This window comes from Octopus bimaculoides, chromosome 20 (assembly GCF_046866305.1).
Source record: "Octopus bimaculoides isolate indiv1 chromosome 20, ASM4686630v1, whole genome shotgun sequence".
NCBI classification, from domain to species: domain Eukaryota; kingdom Metazoa; phylum Mollusca; class Cephalopoda; order Octopoda; family Octopodidae; genus Octopus; species Octopus bimaculoides.
Window position 1 is genome coordinate 36,043,667 of NC_142947.1, and position 14,184 is coordinate 36,057,850.

Here is a 14,184-nt window from a genome sequence, read left to right on the forward strand (position 1 = left end):
AAACATGCACACACAGTTATATGCTTCTGTGTGTGTATTTGTATGTTTGTGTGTGTGTCAAACCTTCTAACCCATGCAGCTTGGAAAGCAGATGCTAAATGATGATGATGGTGTGTGTGTATTAATTATCATCATCTTCATCATTATCTTTTGATGTTCAGTTTTCATGCTAGTATGGGTTAGGTAGTTTGACAGGAGCTGGTAAGCCAGAGGACCACAGCAAATTCTTTCGTCTGCTTTGGCATGGTTTCTTTGGTTTCTACAGCTGGATACCCTTCCGAATGCTAACTGCTTGAAACAGCATACAAGATGGGTTTTTTCTATGTGGAACCAGCAACATGTGGGGGTCACCAAGTATCTTGCAAGACAAAGATTCCTCTTCCGGGCAAGGGGGTAGTTTTGAGGGTTGCGGCTTTGTGCCAATCGATGATGCATGATAGAAGAGTAGAGACAGGTGTCTTACTGCAGAAGAGATATATGGCTAACCCAGTTGGAAAAGGGAGGAGATGATGGTTGAGATGTGTAATGACATACCACGAAGGTATAGTGCAGTGGAGAAAATATATGTATGAGAAAAATTGGTTCAAGTAGTACATTTTGAACTTTTTGGTAGGGTCCAAAAAGTTGGATTTCTAATAAAGATTCTTCATATCAAAGTAATAACTTGCTATTGCAAGTATTTAAAATATAAAAATATGACAATTAAAAATGCGTTATGTATGTGTTTTATATACATATATATATATAACACTGGTACAAGACTAGAAGGTTGATGCAAAAAGTGGAAGGGTGAATAAAAATGGAAAAAGAAAAGAAAAGAAAATTAGACTTGTGTCTCCTTTGGCTGTAATTACAGTATCTGTTGTAGAATAATTCAACAGAGAGGGGTCTAAAGTTTGCAAGACAACTGCTCAATCTGGAGAATCTTCCAGTTCACCAATAGAAATTTGTCCATTAACTGAAAATTTTAGATCCTGAATTAAGTAGTGCAGTGAAATTCTTAGATCTAAAAAAATGTGTGATCTCTCAGCTATACATAAGTTGCATTTCTTCAATCCATTTACATATGGCATAGATTTCTCTACAATTCTCCATTTGGCTGTATATAGTGTGCAGTTGTTCTTATTCAAATCATATATGATGATAGTCATTTCTTTACGGAAGAAGACCATCTCTTCAATTGGTAAATGCTCTCATGAGATCCTATATGACTAGCAAGTCCAGCTTCAGACAAACAGACCCTACCGCACATATTTATGTGCATGTATGTATGTTTATGTGTGTTTTTGTGCGTACATGCATGTTTATGAAAGTGAGTAAATATTCAAATGAATACTTGTAAAGATATTATTATTATTATTATTGGCAAATCTAAATAGTTGATAATAGCAACAATAATAACATCAGTGGCAGCAAGCAATATTAGCATTAAACAGCTATACATCATTATCATCATCATCATCATTTAACGTCCATGGTCCATGCTGGCATGGGTTGGATGGTTTAACTGGGCTAGCACGCTGGAAGGCTGCACCAGGCTCCAGTCTGATTTGGCATGGTTTTCTGCAGCTGGATGCCCTTCCTAATGCCAACCACTCCAAGAGTGTAATGGATGCTTTTATGTGCCACCGACACGTGTACCATTTGCATGACATCAGGGTACATTTACATGCCACTGGGTGCCAATTTATGTGACACTAGAGTCTGCCACAACTGTATTTTGCTCAGCTTGATAGGTTTTCTTCTCAAGCATGGCAATACAATAAATTCATAATTATATTAGTTGGGGGGGTTTTACTTCCACTTTCTAGCAAGCTGGTGCTTTGTGTACCCTCTAAAGGAGCACTCCATCGGTTACGACAATGAGGGTCCCAGCTGATACGATCAGTGGAACAGCCTGCTCATGAAATTAACATGTAAGTGACCGACCAATCCACAGACACATGTACCCCCAACTTAGTTCTCAGGGAGACTCAGCATGACACATAGCATGACAAGGCCGGCCCTTTGAAATACAGATACTACTCATCTTTGCCAGCTGAGTGGACTGGGGCAATGTGAAATAAAGTGTCTTGCTCAAGGACACAATATGTCACCAGGAATTGAATTCATGACCTTACGATCATGAGCCGAATGCCGTAACCACTAAGCCACGTGCCTTCACCTGTGTATCCCCTAATATATATATATATATATATATATATATATATATGCATGATGAGCTTCCACACAGTTTTAGTCTACCAAATTCACTCACATTGCTTTAGACAGCCCATCACAATAGTAACAGCTACTTGCCCAAGGTGCAGAGCAGTGGCACATAGCCCCAAACTGCATGGTTGCAAAGCAAGCTTTCTGTGTTTGTTTGAATTTTTTTTCCTTCGCTGCATATTTAGAGTTAATATAATTAACGCTGAATTACTGTCCATGCAGATGTCATCTCTAACTTCCTTAATTTCTAAACAATTGTATTTTTTCCCTGCCCTGCTCAACATATCTATACACTTAACCATTTAATTAGTGATTCGTTCCTCGCTAATTCAGCAACGAAAGCAAAAATATATGCTTTACTGATGAGGTGAAAACATGACTTGAAACATGCTCAGAGTTATCTCCCATAGTTGCCAGAAGATCGAAAAATTATTTTAGTCATATACTATCATTTGTCCTCCTCTTTATGTATATTATATTAGGTAAATTTTTTTCTTCATATGTGCTATGTTATATTAAATATGTTACCACTAACATATGTATTAAAATCTTAGCCACACTACCCACTGCTGCTGGAGTAGAAGGAAGAGGAAGCAGCAAATAGGATTAATAATTATCTCAGTATTCAGAATGGTGTGTGTGTGTGCGTGTGTTTGTGTATGTGTGCATGTGTATCTATCTATCTATCTATATATATATATATATATATATATATATATATATATCAAGTATATGAAGCATTAACTGTGCTCGCAACTCAACCAGTTGATTATATGAAGCATTACATATGAAAGTGGCTGGATATTGTGGCAGAAAGTAATAGACAGAGAAGAAAATATCAAACAGTATGTCAAGAATTTCTGGGTCGGGGATGGTGGGGGGCTGTTTAGCCCTCGGTCATCTCTTATTGAGCATCTATGATCTTGTTTTTATTTGTTTCAGTAATAGGGCTGTGGCCATGATGGGATGCTACTTCATAGGGTTTTAGTCGAACAAATCAACCACAGTACTTTTTTCGGGGGGGGGGGACTGTGGTGCTATCAGTCTCTTTTGCTGAATTTACTAAATTATTGGGATGTAAATAAACCAACACCAGTTGTAAAGTGATAGGAGCAAACACAAAGAAACATGCATGCACACACACATGCACATACTTATGCATATATATTTATATATATCAGGTCATCCCATAAGGGTTCTGTCTGAATTTTGAATAAAGAAAACAAGTGATCAAATGTTATATTTAATTAAAATTTAATCATCAATGTATTTTCCCTCATTATCTATGACTTCCTTCCATCTATTTACAAGCTTTTTAATCCCATCAGTGTAAAACTCTTTTGGTTTCAAAGCACAGAACTCTGAAATATCAGTTATGACCTCTTCCTAGCTTGCGAAAGTTATGTCCCCCAAATGATTCTGTAAACTATGAAACAAATGGTAGTCTGAAGGAGCAAGGTTGGGAGAATAAGGTGGATGTCGAATTTTTTCCCAACCAAGCTCTTCGATCTTCTGTGATGTGATCTTTGCAGTGTGGGGTCGCGCATTGTCCTGATGAAACATCACTCCTTTTCGATTCACTAAAGTGGATCTTTTTGCCTTCAAAGCTTGGTTCAAACACTCTAATTGCTGACAGTAGACTTGAGCATTGATTGTTGCATTAGGTGGTAACAATTCAAAGTGAATTACTCCTTTGCAATCCCACCAGATAGAGATAAGAACCTTCTCGGTTGTGGTTGAGCTTTTTCCCTTTTACCAAGCCACTGTCTACGACGTTTAACATTTCGATAGAAGATCCATTTTTCGTTACCAGTCACAAGTCTATTCAAAAAGGGTGAAATGAGTTGGTGAGAATGGAGAGAAGAGCAGATGTCAACTCGGGATTTGCGGTTGCTTGACAACTGATGTTGGTGTATTTATGTCCCCATAGCTTAGTGGTTTGGCAAAAGAGACCGATAGAGACCGAGCATTGCGTTGTGCTCTTGAGCAAAGCACTTCATTTCATGCTGCTCTGCAACCATTTCATCATCTGACATGTGGCACATGGTGCACCTGTGCAGGTAATATCGATTTGATGAAGGGAGTGAGCTTATGTGTACACAGACATTTGATCACTATAAACAACTCATCTGTGCAGGTCGTTCGGTAAGAAATTGCCAAACCCTCATATATTGTCTAACAATGGAAGAGTCCATGATATATATATATATCATCATCATCACCATCATCATCATCACCATCATCATCATCATTCAACATCTGCTTTCCATGCGGGCATAGGTTGGATGGTTTAACTGAGGTCTGGAAAGTCAGCGGCTGCATCAGGCTCCAATCTGATCGGGCAATGTTTCTACAGCTGGATGCCCTTCCTAACACCAACCACTCCGAGAGTGTAGTGAGTGCATTCTACATGTCACTGGCATAGGAGCCAGTCAGGCGGGCCTGGCATCAATCATGTTTGGATAGTACTTTTTATGTGCCACTGACACAGGAGCCAGTCTAGGGGCACTGGCATTGGCCACATTCAGATGGTGCTTTTTATGTGCCACCAGCACAGGAGCCAGAAAGGCAGCCCTGGCATCAGTCACATTTGGATAGTACTTTTTACATGCCACCAGCATCGGAGCCAGTCAGGGGGCACTGGCATTCACCACATTCAGATGGTGCTTTTCACATGCCACCAGCATGGAAGCCAGTCAGGGTGCACTAACATTGACCATATTCGGATGATGCATTTTATGTGCCACCAGAACAGGAGCTAGTCAGGGGGCACTGGCCACAGTCAAATGACTGTGACCATGCTGGAGCACCATCTTGAAGGGTTTTATTTGAACAGATTTTCTCCAGCAATTATTTACTGTTTGGTACTTATTCTATCGGTCTCTTTTGCCAAACTGCTAAGTTATAGAGATGTAAACAAAGAGACACCAGTTGCCAAGCAGTCACTGGGGAACAAGCACAAAGATGCAAAGTCACACACACACGACAGTTTTCCACACAGTTTCTTATTTCTTTATTGCCCACAAGGGGCTAAACAAAGAGGGGACAAACAAGGGCAGACAAAGGGATTAAGTCGATTATGTCAACCCCAGTGCATAAATTGGTACTTAATTTATCGACCCCAAAAGGATGAAAGGCAAAGTCGACCTCGGCGGAATTTGAACTCAGAACGTAACGGCAGACGAAATACCGCTAAGCATTTTGCCTGGTGTGGTAATGTTTCTGCCAGCTGACTGCCTTTTCCACACAGTTTTCACACAGTTTCTGTCTACCAAATTCACTCGCAAGACATATGTTCGCCTGGGATTATAGTTAAAGGCACTTTTGTGCAAGGTGCCACACAGTGGGACTGAACCTGAAACCAGCAAACTTCTTAACCACATAGCCATGCCCACACCTATAGAAAGAAATTAAAAGCAAAAGAACTGAATATGGAATTTGATGGAAAGTGTCTGTTTAAGATGTCCAGACTGATTCTAAAATGACGGTGATGATGATGTTTATGCCATATATATCATTGGAATACGTCAAAACTGTCCATTCTCTCAGTAGACAGATTTTCAGGATTGTCTAAAAGTTTGGTGGAATAAGTCATATATGCCAGCAGGTGTTGGTGAAACAAGATTAAAAATTGGTCAGTTATTTAAGATAACAGATGAGTAGAGGATTAAGATTATAGGGATTTTAAAAAAAATACACACACACATACACAATTATGCACACACACACACACACACACACACACACTTTTGCACACACACACACACACATATCTTTTATATTTTATCTTTTTGTCTTTTTAATTGTTTCAGTCATTTGCTTGTGGCCATGCTGGGGCACTGCCTTGAAGAACTGTTTTTAGTCAAACAAATTAACCCCAGTTCTTATCTTTTAAACATGGTCTCTTTTGCCAAACACTAAGTTACAGAGATGTAAACAAACCCTTTGTATTCTTTTTTTATTTTTTATGTTAATTTTTATTTTTTTAATTTTATATTTTTATTTTTTATTTGTGTACTTGTAAGAAAAAATCTTTTACTATATAAGCAACCTTCTAAACCACAGAATTTCAGTTTGAAAACAGCTATCGAAAATTTCAAAACTCATTAGAGTAATTGTAAACATTATGATTAAAATAAAAATTATCCCCCCCCCAAAAGCCATTTCTACTCATTTTCTCATATATTTATATATATATATATATATATATATATATATATATATATATATATAAAACATTCAAGAGAGGTCATTGCCAGTGTCACTGGACTGGCTCCTGTGCAGGTGGCACCATTCAAATGACTGAAACAAGTAAAAGAGTAAAGAGTAATATATCACAAAACAAAAGAGAAACCTTAAAGACAAATGAACAAGGCACAGGCATGGTCCTGTTGTTAAGAAGCTTATTTTGGAACCACATAGTTCCGGGTTCAGTCCCACTGCTGGACACCTTGGGCAAATGTTTTCCTCTATAGCTCCCAGGCCCATTAACACTTTCTGAGTGAATTTGATAGGCGAAAACTGTGTGGATGCCCGTTTGATATGTATGTGTGTGGGTGTGCCTTTGTGTTTGTGTTTGTCCACCACCACCACTTGACAACCAGTGATGGTTCATTTATGTTCCTCTTGAAAAAAAATAGTCCAGCAGAGTAAGTCCCAGACTTGAAACAAAATAAGAACTGGGGGTCGATTTGTTCGACCAAACCCTTCAAAGTGGTGCCCCAGCATGGCCACACACCAGTGACTGAAACGAAAGATAAACGAAGAGAAAAATGATAAAAGAGATGAAGGAAAATTCCAAATTCAAAGAAGCTTTTTGTGCAGATAATGGAAATGAATGGAAAGAATTTGGGTTTTTTTTTATTTTTTATTTTATTTATTTATTTATTTTTAACAATTTACAAATATGCATATGTATGTGATAAGAATTTGGTCACAGAAGTTTGTAATTGTCTATTTGTCTATTCTACTAAGTCCATTTATCTTGAGAAATCTCACTCTGACTAAATCCTGAAAGATTATCAATATGATCAATGGGAAACTTTGGTATAATAATATTCTTGTTTCTGACAAGAATTACATGAGCATTTTGTTTAGCATAGTAACAATTCTGCCAGCTCGCCGCCTTAATAATCATCATCATCATCATCATCATCGTTTAACGTCCGCTTTCCATGCTAGCATGGGTTGGACGATTTGACTGAGGACTGGTGAACCGGGTGGCTGCACCAGGCTCCAATATGATCTGGCAGAGTTTCTACAGCTGGATGCCCTTCCTAACGCCAACCACTCCGAGAGTGTAGTGGGTGCTTTTACATGCCACCGGCACGAGCACCAGTCACGCGATACTGGAAACGGCCACACTCAACATGGTGTTTTTTATGTGCCACCTGCACAGGAGTCAGTCCAGCGGCACTGGCAATGAGTTCGCTCGAATGATTTTCTAACATGCCACTGGCACAAGTGCCAGTGGGCGACACTGGTAATGATCACACTCAAGTGGTGCTATTTAGCACGGAAGCCAGACAGCTGCTCTGGCAATGATCACGCTCGGACAGTGCTGTTCAATTTCGATTTCACTTGCCCCAACAAGTCATCACAAGTAGAGTTTAGTGTCCAATGAAGGAGAGGTTGGCATGGGTGCCAGTTGTTGAATTTGGTTCGACTTCGATTTCAATTCACTCGCCTCAACAGGTCTTCGCAAGCAGAGTTTAGTGTCCAATGAAGTAAAGATATGAATAAGTGAGCTGGCTACACTTCTGGCAGAGGCCACAGATTATGCTCTAACTTGGCTTGCTGGGTCTTCTCACATACTGCATATTTCCAAAGGTCCTGGTCACTAGTCATTGCCTTGGTGAGGCCTAAAGTTCGAAGGTCGTGCTTTACCACCTTATCCTAGGTTCTTTCTACTATAGGCACAAGGTCTTGAATTATGGGTGTGGGGACTAGTCAATTACATCCACCCCAATGTTTCACTGGTACTTAATTTATCGATCCCAAAAAGATGAAAGGCAAAGTTGACCATGGCAGAATTTGAACTCAGAACATAAAGACAGATACAATATGGCTAAGTGACAGTTGCTACTAATAGGACCCTGTGGAAGTGGTGCCAGAGCACTCTACTCGAACAACCTTCTCAGGAATAGTGGATGGGAAAAATGGATGGCTGGATGGATATCCATCATGTTAAGGATGCTTTAGGGTGCAAACACCAAGGACTTACTCAAGTCCTTGCTCTTTAACTCTCACCATTGTCAGCGAATTCTCTGGGAGTCCATGTTGCCTTGTTTACTGCACTAATGTTAGCATAATCTTGTATTTTCAGATATTCACATTTGGAGGATTCTATAATTCCAGCCTGGAGTGGGTCGGACTTGAAAGTGTTCAGATCGTGGCCAGCATGAACGCTGGAAGCTCACTTGGTCGGCATAAATTGTCAACTCGGTTTACATCTATTGTCAGGATATGTTCAATAAGGTAACTTTCATCTATCTCTCTTTCACTCTTTTGCTCTCTCTCTCTCTCTCTCTCTCTTCCCCGTCACATACATATATGTGTCCATGTGTGGATGTGTGTGTGAAGATGCAGGGCTCCATGATTTCAAGCATCAGCATTACAATCCTAGACTGGGTTGTATGTTGTGTTCTTGAGCAAGACATTTTATTTCCTGTTGCTCCAGTTCAGTCAGTTGTAAATGAGTTGCAATGTCACTGGTGCCAAGCTATATTGGCCTTTGCCTTTCCCCTGGACAACATTGGTGGCATAGAGAAGTAGTCTGGTGTGTAAGGGTGACTGCTGGTCTTCCACAAACAAACTTGCTCAGACTTGTGCCTCAGAAGGGAACTTTCTAGGTGCAATCCCATGGTCATCCATGACCCTGCCAGTGCTGGTGCCACATAAGAAGCAATCCAGTCCACACTGTAAAGTGGCTGACATTTGGAAGGGCATCTAGCTGTAAAAATCATGCCAAAACTGCCCTCGCCTGTGCTGGTGCTGCATAGAAAGCACTGAGTCTGCTCTGCAGAGTGGTTGGTGTTAGGAAGGGCAAAACAGACACAGTAGCCTAGGGTAGTTTTCTACTTGGCCAGCTCCTGGGAACCGTCCTACTCATGCATGTATGGAAGATGGATGTTATGTGATGATGATGATGATGATGATGATATTATATATATATGTATATATATATATATATATGTATATGTATATGATGATGATGCTGATATACATATATAGATAGATAGATATATGATGATATGAATTTGATTAGAGGATGTGTAAACCGCATGAAGAGATAGTTTCATCCAAGGAAATACTAGTTTAATACCTAATATTTTTGCGGAATGAATTTCCTTAAAATAATAGGTATATGTAAAAATATGGTTTATCATCATCATCATCATCATCGTTTAACGTCCACTTTCCATGCTAGCATGGGTTGGACGATTTGACTGAGGACTGGTGAAACCTGATGGCTACACCAGGCTCCAATCTGATTTGGCAGTGTTTCTACAGCTGGATGCCCTTCCTAAAAGCCAACCACTCAGAGAGTGTAGTGGGTGCTTTTACTTGTCACCCGCACGAAGGCCAGTCAGGCGGTACTGGCAAAGGCCACGCTCATCTCGCTCAAGAAACCTCATGTGTCACCCGCACAAGAGCCAGCCCAAGAAAAGAAAATGGAGATTAGGAAGTTAATGATTGTTTATTATTAACAGCAAATTAGTTATCTTCACTTACAGCCGTTTCTATTAATACTCAATAAACATTAAATTTACATTTATGTGACATGAGCACAATATCATCTGAGGAAAAAAAGATGTACATTTGGATGCTATATGTGTTATTTCTTTACTACCCACAAGGGGCTACACACAGAGGGGACAAACAAGGACAGACAAACTGATTAAATCGATTATATCGACTCCAGTGTGTAACTGGTACTTATTTAATCGACCCCGAAAGGATGAAAGGCAAAGTCGACCTCGGCGGAATTTGAACTCAGAACGTAGCGGGCAGACGAAATACCACTAAGCATTTCGCCCGGTGTGCTAATGGTTCTGGATGTTATGTGTGTGCTTATGAATTCATTTTAGTAGTCTGCTAAAAGAAATAATTATTAACTTCTTAATCTCCATTTTCTTTTATTCTTTATATGGTGATTTATATATATATACACATATATTTAAAAATTATCGAATGACAAAAGAACACAAGTTACACAGTCACCTTCATTAGCATACAGCTGTTTCTGCTCTAAGAAGCAGAGCACTCAGAGCTAAGTGTTTGAGCAACATCCTACAACTTCCTCAGAGCATTATATAATTGTTTGTTGATAAGCAGAACTATTTCATACAGTTAACTCGCCAGTGAGTTATCTCAGAATCACTAATGAATACAATTGGTTACAAATTCACAGCAAAAAACCTTTAGTTATAATAAACCAATCCTCTCTACCTACATAACGATGATCATCATCATTTGATGTCTGTTTTCCATGCTGGGATGGGTTAGCTCATTCTGCACACTTTTAATATACATGGCATTGAAAATCTTACATTTCTGTGCCAAAACACGACCAAAAGAAATTGTGTGTGTGTGGTACGGAGCCCATTCATTGGTATTCCTTATTTTATCGTTGCACTTCTGGTATCAAAAAAAGTTCCGAGCAGTTTTATGTTTTTGTTTGATGAGACAAGCAAAACTATTATATGAATACATACACATATATTTATGTACATACTAGCTGACGTACCCAGTAATTCCCAGGAATGCAGGGCTTGTCCCCTGGCTCTGTTCTCATTATTGTTTCTCTAATCCAATAGCAATAACACAAAGTATGTATCCCTTAAAACGTTTTTTTTGTACATTTACAGAGAATACCGAACCGTCTTTCATAGGATCTTGTTTTTAGGATTTGCCAATAAGTTATGAATACCAAAATCGTGAAGTCAGTTACATAATAACATGCAACTTAGTTACCTGATAGTAACAATTGAAATAAAGTAGTCTATGATGTCAGGAAAAGAGACCAATAGAATAAGTACTAGGCTTACAAAGAGTAAGTTCTGGGGTCAATTTACTCGTCTACAGGCAGTGCTCCAGCATGGCTGCAGTCAAATGACTGAAACAAGTAAAAGAGTATATATGTATATAATATATATATATATATATATATATATATATATATATAATCATATATCTAAATTTTAAACTAAAGCAATTATTGTAAAGCAAGTTTAAGAATAGTGTCAGCATAGTTATTCATGGCATGTCTCTAAACTGAGAGAGCGGAACTGAAAGCCCAGCTAGAACTTCATGATATACACACACACACACACACACACACACACACACACACACACACACAACAAAGTCCATATTTTACTTCTACTAACATAGTAGCATCATTGACTACCAGTGTAAACTCAATGTTTTTTTAAAGTTTTTGCTCTCCCTAAGTATGCCATGTTGAGATTATTAATCACATTTGTATCACTTTTCCCTAGTTATCCAGACCACGAACAACTGAAATCTGTTTACATGGCATATCTGAGTTCAATATTACACCAAAGATTACCAAGTCATCCGATCTGGAGTAATCCAAGTAAGATCTATTCCCTGGCTGGATCCATGGTCCAACTTTACGAACGAGTAGGTTTGCTTTTGTTTTTGTTTTGGAGGTTAGGGTTGGGGTAAAAGCACCATTTAAGCATTGGGCCTCATGGAGGCAGTGATAGCTGACCGAGACCTTTGGCAGTATACTGTGCTTGTGTAGACATGCCAAGTCAAGTGAGACCATGGTCGTGGCCGATGCTAGTGGCACGTAAAAAACACCAACTACACTCTTGGAGTGGTTGACGTTAGGAAGGGCATCCAGCCACAGCAACCTTGCCATATCAGATCAGAGCCTGGTGCAGCTCCCCGGCTTACCAGTTTTCAGTTGAACCGTCCAACCCATGCCAGCATGGAAAATGGATGTTAAATGATGATGATGATGATGCTTTAGCATTGGAGGCAAAGGTATAGCTGTGTAGTAAGTTTGCTTCCCAACGACATGGCTTCTGGTTCAGTCCCATTACTTGGTACCATGAGCAAGCAGCTTCTATTATAACTCCAGATTGGCCAAAAGCCTTGTGAGTGGATTTGGTAGGCAGAAACTGAAAGAAGCCTTTCATGTGTGTGCGTGTCTATATGTATATGTGTGTATACAAACACACACACACACACACAGTTTCTAACTAGGTACTTTGCTTGTTATATATACATACATGCATATGCTGAACTACTGAACTCTACATGTTTTTTTTTCATTCACTCTCTGTTTATTTCCTCTTATTCCTTCCTGTTGAAGAGGAAACGTAAAAGACTTTTTCATTTTCCTCAAGTGTCAAACTAATGCACTTGCTTGTTGTTCATACACTTATCTTTGTCTTTTGTTTTTCTATAAATTTCAACCATATATATATATATATATATATATATTTGAAAAAGGAGAAGAATGACTTCACTGGTAGTTGTCAAGCGGTGTTGGGGGGACAAACACAGACGCACAAACATATACACACACATACATATATATATATATATATATATATATATATACGACAGGCTTCTTTCAGTTTCCGTCTACAAAATCCACTCACAAGGCTTTGGTCAGCCCAATATTATAATAGAAGACACCTGCCCAAGGTGCCACACAGTTGAACTGAACCTGGAACCATGTGGTTAGGAAGCAAGCTTTGTACAACACAGCCACTCCTGGGCCTATTTTCTTCCCTACATATATATATATATATATATATATATATATATATATGGGAGAATATACAAATAATAACAACAGACGAGGACAGGTGGTGTAAATAACAAAAGTATATATTAGTATGACGCTCGGATATATATATATATATATATATATACACACACACACACACACACACACACACACACAATGGGCTTCTTTCAGTTTCCATCTACCAAATCCACTCACAAGGCATTGGCCAGTCTGGGGCTAGAGTAGAAAACGCTTACCCAAAGTATGACACAGTGAAACTGAACCAAGGACCACATGCTTCGGAAGCAAACTTCTTAACCACCCAGCCATGTGTGCTCCTATGAGATTTGAATGTAAAAAACAATTTATACCAGCAGAAACTAACCTAGCCATGTCATGTCCACTTGAAAAAGCAGTGGTTAAAACATAGTTAATCAAATGTATTTTTATATTAGTTTTTAAAAATGGCCATAATTTTTGCCATGATGTTCTATATGTAAAAATATTTTCATATCTCCATAATAAAATGGTGTTAAATTAAATCAAAGGATTCTGGTTGGGGAAAAGATGTTTTAAAAAATGTCTGTTTTATTTATCTCACTTTTTTTCTAATTTATTTTCATTTTTTCTATTGGTTTTGGTGGGGGGAGGGTGTTTTTTTTCTCATATCCATCTTGAATAATATTCTTTAAACTACATGAGAATCAATCTTACCATTACATATACATTCACACACACACACACACACACACACAAACACACACACGTTCCCAGCAGGATGCAGTACGACAAGAATTAGAATTGAGAATCCGAAGTTTTTTTTTTTCTTCTTCCTTCCTCGTGTCTGTCAGAGTTGCTTGTTTTAAAGAAAATTCTAAAAAATTATTGATTTTTAAATCCGGAATCTTCCTTTTTCATGCACACACACACACACACACACACACACACAACATATGCTGAGACACACACAAAGCATAAACATAGATACATACATACACATGCACAACTGACAAACACACACACACACACACACAAACACACAGCATGCATACATATGCAGCTGCAAATATACACACACACACACACACACACATACACCACATGCACATCACACACATGCACATATACTAATGCAAGCATCAACACACACACGCACATACACTAATACAAAAACATCCACATGATCACACAGAATACAAACT

General features: G+C 38.7%; 1 protein-coding gene across 2 annotated transcripts in view; it reads left to right on the forward strand.

The window, feature by feature from the left end:
• The window catches only part of LOC106875444 (cytoplasmic dynein 2 heavy chain 1), a 309,460-nt gene that overhangs the window by 206,875 nt on the left and 88,401 nt on the right, over positions 1–14,184 (forward strand). For both annotated transcript variants that reach the window (XM_089338346.1, XM_089338347.1), the window contains exons 43-44: positions 8,537–8,688; positions 11,715–11,859. In XM_089338346.1, the coding sequence (XP_089194472.1) occupies positions 8,537–8,688; positions 11,715–11,859 (297 nt within the window). The remainder of the gene's footprint in view (positions 1–8,536; positions 8,689–11,714; positions 11,860–14,184) is intronic.